Consider the following 16498-nt stretch of genomic DNA (forward strand, 5'->3'; position numbering starts at 1 on the left):
AGCTGTGGCGTTATCGAACATATGGTCCGCATTCATTGTGCTCATAGTGATCTACGTATAGAATATGTACATCATGATACGAAGCCTTTAAGCGCTATGAGACGGTCTTGCCGTCGTGTAAGTCCAAGTCATTATACAACACTTGATGCATAATTGATGCCTGTTCAGATGCACATTATGCTTTGTCCACCCCGACCAATGATACCCAAGGCATAATTCAATTAACTCTGTTTCACATAGCAACACCTCTATTTCTATCGGGATCGACTGCTCTCCTTCTCAAACATCTCAGCGTATTCCACCTTCAAGCCAAAATTTCAATATGTATACATAACAATTAAATTCTTCAGCCGGGACCCCTGCCTCAGTTTGCATCGTCGGGCGGGGTTTACAATATTTGCCACAACAGTGACGACAAGTGTTACAAATGTTGCAGTACAATGCTGAGATGCAAGATAGTGAGAAATTATTTTAAACCTTTTTTTTTTTGGAGAGCTCAAGGGGGTCAGGCGGATAAGATGAAAATGAAATGGATATATGTTCAAGTATATCTGTCATTGATCAACTCCCAGAGAACGGACTCCTATCTGATCATCAGTTTTCGCATCCTTTTTTCGCACTTTCTTTGACTTGCAGCAGACACGTAGTAAACCAGTTTCATATCACAATTGCAAGTCAATACATGGGGCAATATACTGCATGCGAAGATTTGATCATCAAAGGATATTATTTGCTTAAACGTTACCCGAAAATACCACGTCTCATAAAAAAAAAGTCCATTATAGATGCGCATTACAAGATGGAAGCGTTGATGATCATCATAGCAAAATTGCGCCTCCGCCAACCACGACTCCCGCAATACCTACAACCGCCGTCAACACACCACCGACGACAGTGATCGACTTGATGTCCCCGGAGGTAGAAGCGGATGAATCAGAAGTGGAGGCACTTGAAGAGGTAGATCCAGAAGCGGTGCCGGTAGTAGTGGCTGTGGCTGCGCCACTACCCGGGGCGGTGGGTGTGAATACGCCACCACTAGGTTCGGCGGCGAGACAACTGCTTGCGGCGGCGTTGGCGTCTTGGGCAGTGTTTGGTCCTGAAAAGTAAGTCGTTAATAAATGGCTTCACCTATAACGCGACGTTACGTACGGTTCGTGCTCAACGATGCGTTTCCAGCAAAGTCACAGCTGGTATCCTCTGGATTGATTTGGTAGTAAGTCGACATGACGTAGGAGAGCTTGATAGCCGGAGAGCAGAAAGACAATTGGCCATAGGTACCAGAAGTGCCATTACCGGCGATAGGGTCGCATGAAGCGGAAGAGTTGGTAGAGCCAAGGAGAGAGCAAGCGTAGCTATTCTGCAATCAGTATAGGCTTTATTTCGCATATCGGTCTAGACCCACTCGAGAAGGGCGCCAACAATCTCGGGCGAGTTGGCGCTTGACTGTTTCACCTTGCACGATAATGAGTTTTCGTTGATGCAGTTACAGACGCTCTCATTCGGGGTTGGCGGGAGGGTAGAGCTGGCAAGGAGCGAGTCAGACTCAGCAGGGCAGTTGGTTTCATTGGCAGTGACGGATGACTTCGCGGGGGAATTGGGTGGGGAAGTGGAGTTGTACTGGGTAGCGAGACGGGTAAAGTCGTCCGTTACGGTTACACTAGAGACAGTCAGCGCACAATAATGACATGAGCGACTTACGTGTCGTTGTCAGAGATGGTGACCATGCCGTAGTCATCGGAAGTAGGAAAATAGGAAAAGGCAACACCACCGCTAAAGACATCTGAGACGGGGGAAGCAAATAGAGCCGCAACTTCAGTCCAAAGACGAGGAGGACTGGTAATACAGCTGAACAACAAGTCAGCCAAGTGGTGGAACATAAAACGTCACTAACCCAAACTCGGACATATAGGTGGCAACAGGCAAATCACTGAACCCCTCGGTGATGGTATTCCAGTTTGACGAGTTGATGTTCTGATTACCGCACCACTCATAGTTGTTGAGACCTGTCCATATCAGTTAAAGAGTAACGAAGGACCCAAAGCCACTAACCATAAAGGTCGACCGCAATGCTGTCCCCTCCGCAAGTCAAATATTCGGCCAGAGAATTTCTGAAATCCGACTCGCCATCGACGGCGGCGTATCCAACAAGGGCAGACGATCCGACGGACTTCAAATACGCTTTGATGTCACGAGCAGCAGCTTTGACAAAGGCTACGTCCTGTCAGTCAAACTTCAAAGAAGAATGGAAGGATGGACGCACGAGCAGCATTGGTATTGGACACGAGGTTGATTACTTCATTTCCAATGTTGTAGCCGAGAACATTTCCATAGCTTCTGAAAGCGTCAATAGTTTCTATGTACTCATTGAGGAGATTTGTTGACCACGAGGGACTCGATCGATCGATACTTCCGTTGAGTGGTAAGGAAACATCCAGCCTGGCTCGCGAGTCAGCTGACGCTCATATATGGTGCTTAAACCTCGGTGCTTCGACCCACACGTCACGCATCATCACAGATTAGAAAATGAAGCCATACTTACAGTACGTAGATACCAGCATCATTTAACATCTTCATACAGTCGTCATGATTCAGACTAGAATTGACACTATACACTCTGACCGCATTGACACCGAGTTGCTGAAGGTACGGCAAATCTCTTGTGCAGTTTTGCGGAGACGAGAGTGGATCGTGGAATGATGAGCTTTATCAACGCGTCAGCTGGGTAGTTCACACCACATGTGTGGACATACGGTTCGGGGAAGCCACCGCTAGATGGACGGTCAGCGTCAATGACATAATAAGACAGCAAAGAGGAAACACTCACTTGGCAGAGTTGGCATCTGAGCTAGCCGCTAATTCTCCTTCCGGTTGGTACGCTACACCCTATTTAAAAACGTCAGAGACAGAGAATTCACCGTCGATAGAGGGAAGACGAGTACCGACCTTAATATAGAACCTATTGCCGGACTCGTCGTAGAGATACTTTCCAGTCCTTGTGATGTTAGGAAGGGCAGCCGTCATGGCGAGAAACTGCATTCCAGCGAGGGCTAGTGAGAAGAGGCGCATTGTAGGGAGAGGGCTGGGATTGGAAAGGAATAAAGAGAATTGAAATAGAAATGTACGGCCGGGAGACTAAGAAAAGGCTGTGTTTGTCTCTCGGAACTCGTCGTCTTCACGTGACGTTCAACCCATCCGTGGGACTCCGCATACTAATAAAAGCTAATAAGTAACAGATCGAGCAATATTTATGCGTAATTGCGTATCTTGATAGATCGAGCCATCATCAGGGGAGACACGAAACTGTACACGTCAGTTATGTGATAGGCATCAAAGAGGATGGCTTTCCGGCCACAACGTCTTCATGGAATCAAGCCGACGGCTTTCGATTATCGAGCAGCACAGCCCTCAGTCTCTGTGGCAGGTGATCGGAATCATTTTATTTTTTATTTTTTTATTTAAATAAAGCCACTTAGGTACGTACTTCTTACCTTGGGGTATTGTACATATCATAACAACCGCCCAAGTACTCCTACGCTTCTATAGCCCCCTTCCGAATCCAAATAGATCTTCGGCCCTCGTTGAATACCGGCGCATGTTGGTCGAGGGCCTTATGTCGAGCCTAAGATAGTCTACGTAAGTCGGACAAGATTGAGAGTGGGAAAGTAGGGACATCAACGGAGATTCCGTTTACTCCGTTACGGAGTGTCCGCCGATGAGAAGTGATGACGCGAGGACTTGTCAACCTTTTCCAGTTCGCCAATCTCCAATCGGCTGAGATTAGACAAAATATAAACCTCGCACCTCTCCTTTATCTGCATTCTTATAATCCTTGTTTCCCAGCCATGTCTGAAATTACTCCCATATCTGAGTATTCTCAACCACCCAAGAAGAGGAACGATGTCGCTATTGAACTTCTCTCTGGCAGTTTCGGAGGTGCTTCTCAAGTCTTGACCGGTCAAGTAAGTTCGAGTCGAAGGCCGCGAACTTTGTGCTGACGCCTCATAGCCCCTTGATACCCTGAAAACTGTGAGTATGACAGTGCTGAGGCGACAAAAAAGATTTAACAACCTGGCAAGCGAGCACAAACCGCTCCTAAAGGGCAGTTCAAGAACACCTGGGACATCTTGAAGGTTACCGTGAGAAATGAGGGCTTTTTGGCATTATACAAGGGTATGGTATGTATGATCCCCGTTGCACAATATTATCATTGCTTATAGAGCCTCCAGATGTCACCTCTTCTCGGTGTTGCCGCTGTCAACTCTCTTCTTTTTACCGCCTACGGCACCGCTCGTCGTATCGTCTCTCCCTATCCCGACCTTTCCATTCCTCAAGTTGCCGCTGCTGGCGCTATAGCTGGTGCCGCCAACGCTGTCTTGGCCTCTCCCGTAAGTCAGAATGGCATCCAAATCCAGTGCTTTTCTTATCTATATGTTTAGGTGGAGATGTTCAAGATTAAGATGCAAGGACAGTACGGCGGAAAGGACGATAAGAGGCTTGGGCGGGTTGTCGGTGACATGTGGAAGGAGTATGGATTGCGAAACGGTATCATGCGAGGATACTGGGTAAGCATTCGTTTTCTTTAATCAATAATGTAAAAACTGATGTATGACAGGTCACTGTTGTTCGAGAAATTCCTGCCTACGCGGGTTTCTATGCTGGTAAGTCGAAATAACCCGTATCGGCTATCAGTCTCACTCCGGATAGGCTATGAATACAGCAAACGTTGGTTTGCCAAGCACTATGCTCCTAACAACCTCCCTATCTGGACTCTCCTCGCATCGGGTGCCATCGGCGGTGTCTCCTATTGGCTTGCCTGTTACCCTCTCGACGTCGTCAAGTCTCGAGTACAGATGGCGAAGCTTCCACCAAGTAAAGGAGGGTGGTTGAGCGGAGGTTACGTTGCAAGGGAAATGAGCGCGATCGTCAAGGAAGGTGGTGTGAGCTCATTGTTCCGTGGCATTGGGCCGTCTCTTGTCAGGGCTGTGCCTGCTGCCGGTGCTACCTTTGCCGCTTATGAAGTTGCTAGGGGTAAGTTTTTCAAGGTGTCAATGCCAGGCAAGACGCTGACTTTATGTTCAGAATACATTATCAATCACGACCTTCTGTAATATTTATACCCCAAACACTATAGAATGCATACTCCGTAGATCGACAATTCACTAATCCCAACTCCAAGACAACGCACATTGACAACCAAATGGCTATGAAGGCCTATAACACAACTTCGGATAAACCTCTATAAGAATCATTCAAATAAAACCGTTGGACATTACCGTCCGCTTTTTGGAGACCACCAGCGCAGGATGCTTACACCTCGAGAATAGTGGTTTGAGTGGTATCGACCTTCTTCTCATCCATATCTTCTACATCTTCCAAACTTCCCCTATTTCCAGGCATGATAGGCACTCCATCCACCCCCACTTCTGGTGAGGCTGTCCCCAAAATCCTCCACGGTGCACCCTGTACATAAAGCTCGACCTCTTCTTCTGTCCATTCACGGAACTTAAGCCCTTTGAAACGCTTGTAGTTCTCTTGAGGGAAGAATCTAGCGAGAAGGTAGTAAGAGAGCCCAGAGGCGCAGCCGGTGGTTATGAATGCAAAGTAAAATGAACGGATGACACCGGTGGAGAAACCTTTTACACCCATGTTGTTGAGGACTGGAATTCAAGTCAGTTAGATTCAGGTGTGTTGTTTTTGGACGAAATGAAAGATTTACAGCCAGCAAAATTGACGCCAGCGCCGATACAGTAAGCAAGTATTGCCCTCCAGTTGATACCGAAAGTGTAGTCTACACCTTTTATTAAGCCTCGGGCGGCCTTTATTCAAATGAGAGTAACATACAGTAAGGACCATGCTTGTCTGCAGTGTACATCCAAGTAAGGTCAAGTCGACCCTTCGAGATGATGTAGTAATCAACGAGAAGAACACCAACGATACTGAAGAGGAAGATCTGGTATGATGAGATGAATGTGACGAAGATACCCGCCGACCCAAGGAGATACCATGGGCAGATACTTGAGAAAGAGTAAGCTTTACGCCGATCTGACCGGATCATATTATAAACAGAAAAAAACTTACACCACAGTTATAATCATACAAATCGCAAACGCCCTCTTCATCGACAAATATTTGGGTGCCAAAGAGCTGATATCGTTACCCGCCGGCAACACATTCTCAAACACACAAGAAAAGAGTGCAGAATAAGCAAAACCGATAGAGATGATGGCAGTGCCCGCTCGGGTTTTGGCATCGTAATTTTCTGTCAGAATACGGTCGAGGTAGGTGAGTGGATTCCAGATGAGGGTGCCGTATGCTTTTTCGGAGGAAGCGGCGACGATGAGACCGCAGAGGGTGGTGATAAACTGGAATCAAGGTTTAGCGGGAGTCGAAAAAGAAAAGGGGCAGGGGAAGGAGTGAGAAGAAAGCGACATACATTGGACATTGGGAAGCCAAAGATCTGACCGAAGATGGGATCCCTCCTGTGGGTAGCATTTCGCTGCCAGTCACTCGCATTACTCGCAAACGTTGAGCACCCTGCCGCAGAGAGCAAAGTGAACCTCACAATCAACCATGCTCTCTCACTCCCATGAACTGTAGGTCCAGCTGTCAAGGTGTTTCCTACACCTTTGCTGGTGGTGAGCGCGAGAGCGAGCATACCCACGCAGCTGAGGAAGTAGGCGACGAGCTTGGCATGGATAAGAAACTTCCATTTGGGGACGGAGAGAAAGAGCGCGCAGCCGGTGAAGAACCAGAAAAGAAAGAAGCCGCACATCTGGGCAGAGGTCATACCCGAAGTAGAGGGCATGTGATTAGGGAGATGAGCGATGGAGGGAAAGATGGAGTGGAGGAAGATGTAGACACATTGACCACCAGTGACGGTGTTGACGCCGTTCCAGACACATGCTGAGAGAGCACGATTGAACACAGGCCAAAAGGAACCAAAGACACCGAATGAAGATCGACAATAAACGGGGAAACCGATCTGTGGGACTGTCAACAGGTTGATAATGAAATAATAAGAGGATGCACTAACGTGATAGACTGAACCAGCACGACCATTGATGACCATGAAGAAGGAGATGAGGAGATATCCGAAGAAGTTGCAAAGGATACCATCCCAGACAGTGATGCCGTACTGATTGACTTCGTCAAACTCCGATCCACATAGTCCCCCAATGGGTGACTTACGGTCAAGAATGTGCCTCCGCTCAGCCAGTTTGCAACCGTCCCAACAGCCGAGAACCAAAAGATTGCTGAACGAGTGTGAATAGACTGAAACGAAAACGAAGTAATGGACTAACAGAAAGTGGTGAAATTCCAAGTTCTTCAGGGCTTATTAGCGACCAACCTTAGAAGAGGTAGTTCCAACTCACCTTCTCTCCAAAGGAATGGGCAGAAGATCATCATTTTCAAGCGCAGCCTCTCTGCCTTTTGACCCTTCCACCACCAACTTGGGCATCCTTAGTCGTATAGTCATTGCGCTAGCTCAGGACCGGTTTGAAGTTACCAAAAAGTTCCAACAGGGGGAACTACCTAAAAGTACAAATTGTCAGTTTTAAAGTGGTAGCTTCTGATGACTTATCCGGGACTCACCTGCATAACTGATAACCGAATACAAAGCATCCATTATCGCAAGTCCTTATCTCACGCTGGCGCCCCTCATTACTCCTGGCTCTGATTGCAGACTCTGGGCGCTGATTTGTCGTCTCCTGTCGACATAACGACATTGGGGATATATTCCCTGTTCTACGGGTGGCTGGGAATGGCTTATGATAAGCATGGAAATGGAAATGGAGAGGTACTATTTTAGCCCGACATGGAAACAAAGTCTTGGGCGATTTGCATATTAGAACCAAACCATTTATTGAATAGTCACTCAGGCACAAATTGGCCCTGAATTTGACGGACCATGCCGATACCGAGAGATAAGAAGCCATCATTATTGTCCATTATTGCCTCACTCGTCCTTCAATCACGCCTCGGCCATTTTTAGATAAACCGGAACTCTACTATACCCGAGACCACATGTACCCAAATCTTGGGGTCAGGATAAACATCGCTCACTCTTGATAGGCTGATACGGTGTCGTCGGAGCAAGAAAGATGATAGCGCAGAGGTCTGTGAGTGGGCGGGGAGATTACCGAGTGAATTTGCGCACTCTGGCACCTAGCTGTACTATTGCAGTGAGTAGCTGTCATTGGCTCGATTTTCTTAGCTTGCATGTTGGATGATCATTTGTGAAGCTTAGCCATTTTATCAAGAACGGTATTATTTTCGGCCAAGTCTGTCATTGCATTCTGGGCTCAAGACCGACGACAGCAGGCCAAAGTATCCTCCCCTATCTCCTATTACCATCCAATCCGTCTTGTCCTATCTTATCGGCTCTCCTCCATCGCATCCAAGCCCAAAGACAAGTCAAGTCAAGACTCGTCTTCGGTCACACCCGAGTTGGCGAAATACTGGGAGAACTCCTTGTCTTTGTCCTGAGTCAGGCAAACTTAACTGATACTGTGGTTGGTATCATTAACCGTGAATTCCTATCTGACCGGATCTCCTTTACTGTCTATCTCTACCTTCGAATCCCCTTGTATCTGCTGTACCCGTTGAGATTTCTGACGGCTTTCTCGTACCAGGAACTGAGAGATTCCTTGGAATAGGCGCTGTATTGTCAGTATGTAAAACATTTCTCATTAGGTTAAATGTCAAATCCATCGCATTCGACTCCCCTCTCACCTCATCTTCTCTTTTACAAGTTAGGAAACAAAGCGATAGGACATTAAACCATGCCCGCCCCCACTTCTGCCTCCCAGCTCACAGCCATCATCGGCTTCTCCCTCTCCGGCTCTCGACTCGACCACGACGAGTCAGTCTACCTCACATACGATCCCTCCCGTTCAAGGCCCAACGAATTTATCCGGGTTCCAATGATCAACCTCCGTGAAGAGCTTGATAAACCCGTTGAGAAGCATGCCGACCCGCATGAACAATTGAAAAAGAGGGGATACGCGGTCTTCAAGCATGAGAGTCAGTATTTGGATGGGATACCGAGTGAAGAAGGCACTGCAGATTATCTTGAGGAGAGTGCCCAGTGAGTCTTCATTCCATTCCCATTCTCTTACTGTCGTGTTGACTATGGTGCTGACGGACGATTGGAAGGCTGCTGCAAAAAATCGTAGGAGCCGATCGAGTAGTCGCATGGAACAGTGTCTGTCGCAAAAACACGATGGATACCGACCTCAAAACAGTCGCAAAACAGCAAGCTCCCGAAAAAGGTTTTATCCCAACCACTCGAATCCAGCCTATCGCTGGTACAGCACATGTCGATCAGAACGCGGTGAGTGACACTCAGGATTTAGCTTTCTAGCTTGCGGCTTGCGGCTAAAATCATTGCGCTAGGATTGGGGATTTGAGCTTTGTGGGAGAGCGGCAGGTCAAGATGCATCGACTTTTAAGCGTGTGCAAATCATAAATCTTTGGCGTCCCCTCTCTGGTAAGCTTTCACCACCCTTCCTCTCAGCATTCCCCTCAAACTAACTCTCTTCCCTCTCCCTTTCCCTCCCCCACAGGTCCCGTGACAAACGCTCCGCTCGCAATGCTAGATCCCACAACCCTCTCCCCCGCCGACGTCTCCACCCACGCCTCCATGTTTGGCTTTGGTCATGACTTGCACTACTCGCCATCCCAGCAATGGGCATATATACGACATCAGATGCCAGATGAAGCCATCTTGCTGAAGTGTTATGATTCAGATCAAGGTAAGAGCGGGGAGGTGTTGTACTGTGGGCATTCGGCAGCGCAGGTGGATCACGATGCAGAAGGGGTGCCGGAGGAAATGGTAAGGCCGAGGGAGAGTATTGAGGTGAGACTTGTGGCTATTTGGGAGTAATCAAGCAAGCATAAGGGATTTACAGGGGATTTGTATCCGCTGTACTGGGTGTTAGATATAAAGTAAAGGTTATAATAAAGCTTGTTTACCTTGTAAAACACCTCAAGGCTGTGTCCTCCTTGATCTCTTTTTTCAGCCTTTTTTCAATTAAAGTCTTCACGTTCTTAACAGGATTACTGCATATCTATCGTTGTGAGCCTGTGTCGAGAGGGTACCGCCCTCTTAGTTGAACCCCCCGAATCGAACAACATGGCGTCTACTACTCATGAAGGTTGGTAAAGTTTCGGATAACGACATGTGATGCAAACAACAATTGAAAACTGACGGAATTAGGCTGTACTTCCACGCGAAAGAAGAGTTGTGGATGATTGACGTATGAGGATGGTGTTGTTGCCAGTATCATCACAATGGACTCGGATGGCATGCTGGGAATAGGCTCCGGACGAACATTATGATCTCCCGCCGTAAACTTTATTCTCAGCAACGGGAACAATTTCAGTTGAGCTAATAGCTGCTGTCTCAATTGCTTATTCTCTCGTCAGTTCATTACTCATACGACATGAGAGTCACCCTCCCGAATCCTCTGGGAGAGCCCATCGCCCTCGACTCTGCAGACTTGCCGAGCATGGCTGCCATCCCTTCCATCGCTCTTTTTACTCGACCTTCGTCACTCATCGGCATCTCGCGCCGGCCGCACTTCAAGATTATCCTGCTGATCATAGGTTTCGTGTTCCTGTTTACATGGCATCCAAGTCCTCCTTTCCCTCCGAGCTATGATGAAGAATGGGCGTGGGAAAAGAGTGCGGTGGATGAGATAGGGGCCACCGGGAGGATGGTGCTGTTCGATATCCCAAAGGGGACCGGATTCAATCATCAGTTACAGCGTGTGTTGTAAGTCTAAATGACATCGGGACAAGCACAACCACAGCTGACAACGACGGTAGATTACAACACCATATAGCTGTGCTTGGCAATAGGTCACTGGCATTTGAGCCGTACTACGAGGATCAGACGTTTCTCCCTTTCAACCCTAGACGATGGCCTTGGAGGTCAGCAAAGATACCTCTGTCAGCATTTATCTCCACCGTTGTTTCGGGTTTTGAGACGCTCTACGGTTCCCCGCATGCTGTTCCGTCAGTTTATTCGCACACCCTTTGTGGCTGGCAAAAGACGATAGACTCTATCAGCTGACTCAACCTGCTGCAGATCATGGTACTACCGTCGTCAATGTTCATCATCCAAAGAAAAAATATACACTATCCGCTCAGAATCCAATCCTGATGGCGATATGGATTTACAAGATGATGGACAAGCGAGAATACATCAGCTGCAATTGATCCTCGCTGGAAACGACGAGAAATGTATAAGAATCATTGGCGAGCCTTTTAACAATGAGTGAGTTCTACCCCCGTTCCTCTTGATTCGGTCCTGGTCGTCCGACCTCAACAAAAGCTAACCCCCCTCCCTGGTTAGTTTCTTTAATTCTAAAGCACCTCTTGATCTATACGATTCCTTCGTCCAGTCTCCCGCCATGAAACATTTCTCATTCTCCTCCAGGGTTCTCTCCATCCTCAACGACCACATGTCAACACTTGCCCCACAACATAACCCATACAGCCTCGCGACCGCGGTAAATGTGAAGAGCGAGAGCGAGATTAAAAGTACGATGTGGAAACATGTTTTGGCATTGCATGTAAGGAGGGGAGAAGATTGGGAGAAAGTTTGTGAAGGGAAAGGGGAGACTATTGCGTATATCCTATTCATCCCTCTAAAACCCTAAATACTGACCTCCCTTGCTTAGCCCTTTTGTATCATTTAACAAACTCCCTCTCTTACCAGGCAACGAAAACATCCCCCCTCCATCCGACATGGTCCCTGCTAGCCGAATGGGTCTCTACCGTGCCAAATGTCTTCCCGACACATTGGACATCATCGCACGTGCTCGCCGGATGCGTAAAAACCATCCCCTCTTGAAATCAGTGTACATCCTCACTGACGCGAATGATGAGTGGACAGCAAAGTTGAGGATGTGGTTAGAGAGTGAGGGATGGAATCATGTGTGGATAGGGAGGGAGGATGTATGGGGGGGATGGAACGAGAGGGAAGTGGGAGTGGCGGTTGATATGGAGATAGCGAGAAGAGCGGGGGTGTTCGTGGGTAACGGAGTGAGTAAGAAGTTACAGGCATATTTTGGGTCGTAATGCTAATGACATTGTAGTTTTCAATGACTTCGTCTAACATTGTACTCTTACGATCGAGGGATGGTATACATCCCGATTTTACTCAATTTTGGTAAATTGCTGTATAACAGTAGGGATGTATTTTCCCGGTGCTGCTGGGGTGTTGCATAATACATTCTTAAAGGAATTCATCGTCTATCCCTTCTTCGCTCCTTGTGTCTCTCTCCCCTTTCTCTGTACCTCTCCCTTTCCCTATCCCTGTGTCTGTCTGCCTCCTTCCCTTCTCTATCATGATGGTGGTCCCTCCTACGTCCATCATCCGAGTATCTCCCTTTCGCAAACCCAATCTCCTTCCTCGCGCCTGGTACTTGTGTAGCTTTTACAGCTTCTTCTTTACGTTTCTGCTCTGCCGAGAGTGCGGCGGGGCCGTATGTGGTAATGGTAGATTCGAGGCCGCGACGAGTGAGCCAGCCGGTGGAAGGAAATGCGGTGGCTCGTTCGTCGATGGAGACAAATTCGACCTGTTTTAAGTAGTGTTTGTTGTTTGTCAGCATGATATTTGACACCGGGTGGATATTGATGGGAAGAGGGAAAGAGGGCCTTACAAGTTTAGTATATATATGAGGGTTAGCGAATGCAGAAGAAGATAAGAGCCGAGTATTGATATGTTCTCCTTGGGTATATTTGAGCTTGAGGAAATGTTCCACTTTAGCCTGTCATTTATCAGCAGTGCGTATTGAATAAAACTGATCAGAAAAAGATGAACTACCTTTAGCTTGGGGTCACACTCCGCCGGATCGACTTCGGGGGGGACACCCCAGTCTTCATCACCTTCGATTTCCGCCGGGGTGATCACCATTCTCAAGATTTCATCATCACTCAAACCCTGTTCACGCGCCTTGTCCAGAATGGAATTTTTAACACCATTTGATGCGCCCCTTTCGGGCTTTGGCAACTCGGATTGGGCGGTATGCGTGAGGTTTTGGGGTAAAGAATGGCTGGATGGCTGTGCGCGAGTGGATGGTAGTGGTAGTGCCAGTGGTGATTGACGTTGACGTTTGGTCGGTCTGGAGTCCGCGGACGGCGCTGAGAAGACCTTGTTAAATACGTCTCCCGAAGAGATTCTGGTTCTTGATGATGGGCCGTGTTTTACTACCGGTGAAGCTGTCATGTAGATTTAGACAAAGTCCGGAAAAAAGGGCGAATGGAACGTACCTGTCAATCCTTCTTGTCTCAGCCGCTAAGTTGTATAGTCCAAAGCCAATAAAAGAAGAAACCCCAAGAGGAGAAGAACAGAAAGGGAAAGGGGCGGAGCGTGATCAAGTGTCCAGCTTCTTTTGCAGCAGGCGACTTACGGATGGCCCAGCTCGTGCCTCTGGTGAGGAGTCGTCAGAGTAATGCACAAGACCTTGGAAGTGAATTAATATTCGTCGAGTATTGTCTTTTGATCATGGAGCTCACCTTGCATGGTCAGCGGGTAAGCTGGAATTTTTTGTTTGAAGGATCAGTTGATGGTATCGTTGAGAAATAAAATCACTACGAAATGCTTTGCGACAATTATTAAATTATGGTGGTGGTTGGTCGGAGAACGAAAGCGGTGATGTCCGAAGACAAAGTGGTGGTGGGTACGGTGGTCATTAATTGCCATTTTAAAAAAAGATGATGCGTATGCATGTCATGATATTAGGTAGGCCGTAGGCTTCATTACTTTGCTCCATTCAGTCATTCATCTCTGACAGAGGTATATGAGTACAAAGTGGTTGATTCTGACTCCGCCGAGTACTATATATGTACGCACCAAATTCCGCGGTAACGAATATATGCTCGATCAGAAGACGACTGCCAACTTGCAGAACCCATTTGCTTGTATATATCAGTGCAGTGGGCCGTTTTTCGTAACTGTCTCCTTCCTGTCGAATCTCTTCTTAAATCCCATGATGAAGCTGGTAAGAAACTCTTCATCAACGACGTATCGTCTACCCATGCAGATTCAACTTTGTTTGGATGGTATGCTTTTTCAAGAATCAATGAGGGCTGGAGGGAAGGATGGGAGCGGGCATGAAGAGTTACCTTACGTGAAACGATGGACGGAGAACATGGTGAAGATCGTTGGGAGTCTGAATTAATCTAATTGTAAGGTCAATCAGGAATGGACAAAGTTCGTAGTTGCTTCAGCGCCAAATGTACATCATCTGGATCGGCTTATTAGTTTATTACTAAACCCTTCTTGTTTTAAGATTGAGGCCCCCCTGGATGGTCTCACACTGGCTAGCTACACGCACACCACATTAATCTATTACTGTTCCAGACGGGAACGTATTGGGAACAACATTGAGGTATCCTACTAACAACCGTTTTCTTTTTCTTTTTCAATTCTTCACCATGACCATCATGTAATAGTACGGTAGAGGCGACGAAAGGCACAATCTCAGCTGCTACGGCTTTGTTGCTCCAGAGTTAAAAAAACTTTGTGAGTCTCTTTGTGAGTCTTTTCTCCTTCTGATGGAAAGAGCGTCTTGTTGAAACCGTACTTTTCGTCGAGCTGTTTAGAGTTAGTCGATATCGCCAGACAGCAACCTTTTTTTAAAAGATTAGATTGACTCACCCACTCGGCAATCTCCCAAGTGTTTGTGATGTACACATCTCCCATTTTGATAGCCGGCACTGTTACATTAGGTTTCTTAGCCTCCTCCGAAAGTTTGTAGCGAATTCCGCAGAGGCTTTTGTTAACACTTTCGTAGGTTACGCGAAGGATACTGAGCTCTGTGGTTAGTTTTTACAAGTCATGACGTCCCCCAGAAGACTGATACGCAGAGTCGGCTTTGGTCATCAGCACAAAGGGAGAAAAAGTTGGTAGGGTGTCGTTTGGTTTGCTGGCAACACAAAAGAGCGTAATGGCAGTAGACATGATGAGAGAGCTAGAGTGGTTTTACAGGGTCTTCGTGTCGTTCGCCTGCAGAGGTGACAATGAAAGGCAATATAAGTGAATATAATATACATTTAGCGGACCAAATCAAGCCTATTTTGAGCAGCACGCTGGCTAAGACGACCAACGAGGAGGCCGAGGGGCAGGCCGGCATTTCACGGTATATCGATCTTTGCTTAATAATTAGACTTGTTGCCTTACCAAGCAGCCAAATACTTTCTCTTTAGTCAAACTCCACCCTGGTGTTCCGATACTTCACGGGTGGATTTGCACTATGGCGTTAGATGTTTATCAAGCAAGCTGCTCGTTCAAATTTTTAGGGAATATCCGCTCGCCAGATCGAGTTTGTTGTATGTTTTGCCCTTAGCTTCGATGTATGTAAAGCGAGTGGATACCTTGACGCGATGCTTACCATTCGATCGTTCATTCTTGTTGGTTGAGTTGACGACGGAGGATGATGGTAATAACTCTTCATCGTCTCTTGTATCTATGCTTGTATTTGCTTGTATTGGAATGCTGACGACAACAGTTCAGGCAGGTAGCAGAGGTTCTGAATGGTCAGCTTCTGTCAGGGACACTTGTTTTTAAGTCTAGTGGATAGGGAAAGTCGCGGCTGCCAAGAAGGTGATGTAAACCAGTGTTCTGTTGAGATATTGATCCAAAAATTGTAAAGATGTTTGTTGTTGGAATTGTGATGGATAATTAATCATTGACAATCTGCTGCCACTAATATATAAAACGCATCATTTTGAAGTGGTTACACGTATGACAGGTATTTTAAGTAGTATACGCACAACCGCCACCTTTTATTATAAGAGTGACACTCAGAGCCCGTGCGCGTCTACCTGCCGGCCTATAACGCTCAGTCGATCACCCCATGACAAAAATGCCACTCTCCAACCGCCGAAACCCCGTGAATCAAAAGCGGTGACCTATGACGTATGACGCTGTTTCACTTTTTCAGGGTGCTCGGCCCAATTTTGCATAGCTGGGCTAGCAAATAAGTGATTTTCCGAGATTTTCGCACGCAGGCGCGACATTGACTTCCCAAAACACGGCTGTACCCTGAAATTCCTTGAATCAAAACGTAAAACAGTAACTGTCTCGTGATTTGAGGGTGCAATTGTCCGACCCGTCCGTTGTTACTCGGTTTGATTAGAAGAAACTTAGAAAATTTAACGTTTTTCTAATCACTCCTCTCTTTTCTAATCACTTTTATTAATGACATTCCTAATCTCAGGGTTTCTCTCACGCGTAGTCGCAGAGGCTTAGGGAAGGCAACAGACATCGCCTTTCTCTTTCCACTTCTCATCCCGCAACTTGTACTTCCAACAGTTATTTCCTACTACATTCACTCTTTACTCTCACGATCCCGGACAAAGGCGTCTACAGCCCCCGACGCCCGTGTGACACGACTGCACGACAACAGCAAAGACTCGAGTCAAACGAGCACCTCCCCGTTTCAGTGCTGTGCAGAAGGCGTGTAGAACTACCGACAGGAAGAGA

General features: G+C 47.1%; 8 protein-coding genes across 8 annotated transcripts in view; 4 read left to right on the plus strand and 4 right to left on the minus strand.

Annotated features, from left to right (window-relative positions):
- Nucleotides 1-662: 662 nt before the first annotated feature.
- On the minus strand, nt 663-3302 carry CNN02260 (1,3-beta-glucanosyltransferase, putative). The gene is made up of 11 exons (XM_568714.2): nt 2944-3302; nt 2825-2883; nt 2751-2768; nt 2540-2701; nt 2261-2436; nt 2050-2211; nt 1892-2003; nt 1699-1845; nt 1403-1657; nt 1150-1352; nt 663-1096 (listed from the first exon to the last, which is right to left on the minus strand). The coding sequence occupies exons 1-11, from the start codon at nt 3064-3066 to the stop codon at nt 819-821; spliced, it is 1695 nt and encodes a 564-aa protein (XP_568714.1). The 5' UTR covers nt 3067-3302; the 3' UTR covers nt 663-818.
- A 479-nt stretch (nt 3303-3781) lies between these two features.
- CNN02270 (mitochondrial ornithine transporter 1, putative) lies at nt 3782-5152 on the plus strand. The gene is made up of 8 exons (XM_568715.2): nt 3782-3959; nt 4006-4026; nt 4077-4175; nt 4227-4385; nt 4437-4562; nt 4613-4658; nt 4705-5028; nt 5080-5152. Exons 1-8 carry the CDS (start codon nt 3843-3845, stop codon nt 5106-5108), a joined length of 921 nt encoding a protein of 306 aa, XP_568715.2. The 5' UTR covers nt 3782-3842; the 3' UTR covers nt 5109-5152.
- On the minus strand, nt 5119-7827 carry CNN02280 (hypothetical protein). The gene is made up of 10 exons (XM_024658423.1): nt 7594-7827; nt 7374-7533; nt 7302-7324; nt 7189-7253; nt 7034-7135; nt 6434-6982; nt 6079-6362; nt 5842-6014; nt 5717-5788; nt 5119-5657 (listed from the first exon to the last, which is right to left on the minus strand). Exons 2-10 carry the CDS (start codon nt 7475-7477, stop codon nt 5308-5310), a joined length of 1722 nt encoding a protein of 573 aa, XP_024514097.1. The 5' UTR covers nt 7478-7533; nt 7594-7827; the 3' UTR covers nt 5119-5307.
- A 147-nt stretch (nt 7828-7974) lies between these two features.
- On the plus strand, nt 7975-9951 carry CNN02290 (conserved hypothetical protein). Its single transcript, XM_024658424.1, has 6 exons — nt 7975-8183; nt 8244-8671; nt 8754-9088; nt 9157-9334; nt 9397-9490; nt 9567-9951. The coding sequence occupies exons 3-6, from the start codon at nt 8784-8786 to the stop codon at nt 9884-9886; spliced, it is 897 nt and encodes a 298-aa protein (XP_024514092.1). The 5' UTR covers nt 7975-8183; nt 8244-8671; nt 8754-8783; the 3' UTR covers nt 9887-9951.
- Nucleotides 9952-10406: 455 nt separating this feature from the next.
- CNN02300 (expressed protein) lies at nt 10407-12718 on the plus strand. Its single transcript, XM_568717.2, has 6 exons — nt 10407-10777; nt 10831-11019; nt 11093-11281; nt 11360-11635; nt 11688-12051; nt 12105-12718. Exons 1-6 carry the CDS (start codon nt 10446-10448, stop codon nt 12180-12182), a joined length of 1428 nt encoding a protein of 475 aa, XP_568717.1. The 5' UTR covers nt 10407-10445; the 3' UTR covers nt 12183-12718.
- Nucleotides 12185-13613, minus strand: CNN02310 (expressed protein). The gene is made up of 6 exons (XM_024658425.1): nt 13528-13613; nt 13422-13474; nt 13282-13306; nt 12836-13230; nt 12672-12779; nt 12185-12587 (listed from the first exon to the last, which is right to left on the minus strand). The coding sequence occupies exons 1-6, from the start codon at nt 13532-13534 to the stop codon at nt 12255-12257; spliced, it is 921 nt and encodes a 306-aa protein (XP_024514098.1). The 5' UTR covers nt 13535-13613; the 3' UTR covers nt 12185-12254.
- A 644-nt stretch (nt 13614-14257) lies between these two features.
- On the minus strand, nt 14258-15678 carry CNN02315 (hypothetical protein). Its single transcript, XM_024658902.1, has 2 exons — nt 14672-15678; nt 14258-14608 (listed from the first exon to the last, which is right to left on the minus strand). Exons 1-2 carry the CDS (start codon nt 14714-14716, stop codon nt 14495-14497), a joined length of 159 nt encoding a protein of 52 aa, XP_024514714.1. The 5' UTR covers nt 14717-15678; the 3' UTR covers nt 14258-14494.
- A 636-nt stretch (nt 15679-16314) lies between these two features.
- CNN02320 (1,3-beta-glucan synthase, putative) overlaps nt 16315-16498 on the plus strand; it is a 6809-nt gene continuing 6625 nt past the window's right edge. Inside the window, exon 1 of the mRNA XM_568719.2 lies at nt 16315-16498. This exon is cut by the window's right edge and continues 19 nt beyond it. The gene's annotated coding sequence lies outside the window, so the exon portion shown is untranslated.

The sequence above is a fragment of the Cryptococcus neoformans genome (genome assembly GCF_000091045.1).
Source record: "Cryptococcus neoformans var. neoformans JEC21 chromosome 14 sequence".
Classification (NCBI taxonomy): domain Eukaryota; kingdom Fungi; phylum Basidiomycota; class Tremellomycetes; order Tremellales; family Cryptococcaceae; genus Cryptococcus; species Cryptococcus deneoformans.

Excerpts from the sequence above, each read along its gene's own strand:
- CNN02270 (XM_568715.2), top strand. The coding sequence starts at position 3,843 with ATGTCTGAAATTACTCCCATATCTGAGTATTCTCAACCACCCAAGAAG. Across the intron at positions 4,176-4,226 it reads TGGCATTATACAAGGGTATG|ATGTCACCTCTTCTCGGTGT; the intron begins GTATGTATGATC and ends TAGAGCCTCCAG. Across the intron at positions 4,659-4,704 it reads CTACGCGGGTTTCTATGCTG|GCTATGAATACAGCAAACGT; the intron begins GTAAGTCGAAAT and ends CACTCCGGATAG.
- CNN02260 (XM_568714.2), bottom strand. The coding sequence starts at position 3,066 with ATGCGCCTCTTCTCACTAGCCCTCGCTGGAATGCAGTTTCTCGCCATG. Across the intron at positions 1,658-1,698 it reads ACCATCTCTGACAACGACAC|TGTAACCGTAACGGACGACT; the intron begins GTAAGTCGCTCA and ends GACTGTCTCTAG. Across the intron at positions 1,097-1,149 it reads CGCATCGTTGAGCACGAACC|GACCAAACACTGCCCAAGAC; the intron begins GTACGTAACGTC and ends CTTACTTTTCAG.
- CNN02290 (XM_024658424.1), top strand. The coding sequence starts at position 8,784 with ATGCCCGCCCCCACTTCTGCCTCCCAGCTCACAGCCATCATCGGCTTC. Across the intron at positions 9,089-9,156 it reads TATCTTGAGGAGAGTGCCCA|GCTGCTGCAAAAAATCGTAG; the intron begins GTGAGTCTTCAT and ends GACGATTGGAAG. Across the intron at positions 9,335-9,396 it reads CACATGTCGATCAGAACGCG|GATTGGGGATTTGAGCTTTG; the intron begins GTGAGTGACACT and ends TCATTGCGCTAG.
- CNN02300 (XM_568717.2), top strand. The coding sequence starts at position 10,446 with ATGAGAGTCACCCTCCCGAATCCTCTGGGAGAGCCCATCGCCCTCGAC. Across the intron at positions 11,020-11,092 it reads GGTTCCCCGCATGCTGTTCC|ATCATGGTACTACCGTCGTC; the intron begins GTCAGTTTATTC and ends AACCTGCTGCAG. Across the intron at positions 12,052-12,104 it reads GGGTGTTCGTGGGTAACGGA|TTTTCAATGACTTCGTCTAA; the intron begins GTGAGTAAGAAG and ends ATGACATTGTAG.
- CNN02310 (XM_024658425.1), bottom strand. Across the intron at positions 13,307-13,421 it reads AGGCACGAGCTGGGCCATCC|CGGCTGAGACAAGAAGGATT; the intron begins GTAAGTCGCCTG and ends TATACAACTTAG. Across the intron at positions 12,588-12,671 it reads CTCATATATATACTAAACTT|GTCGAATTTGTCTCCATCGA; the intron begins GTAAGGCCCTCT and ends TACTTAAAACAG.
- CNN02315 (XM_024658902.1), bottom strand. The coding sequence starts at position 14,716 with ATGGGAGATGTGTACATCACAAACACTTGGGAGATTGCCGAGTGG. Across the intron at positions 14,609-14,671 it reads CTTGGGAGATTGCCGAGTGG|CTCGACGAAAAGTACGGTTT; the intron begins GTGAGTCAATCT and ends AACTCTAAACAG.
- CNN02280 (XM_024658423.1), bottom strand. The coding sequence starts at position 7,477 with ATGACTATACGACTAAGGATGCCCAAGTTGGTGGTGGAAGGGTCAAAA. Across the intron at positions 7,136-7,188 it reads GCGGAGGCACATTCTTGACC|TACGGCATCACTGTCTGGGA; the intron begins GTAAGTCACCCA and ends GAAGTCAATCAG. Across the intron at positions 5,789-5,841 it reads AGACAAGCATGGTCCTTACT|ACTACACTTTCGGTATCAAC; the intron begins GTATGTTACTCT and ends TAAAAGGTGTAG.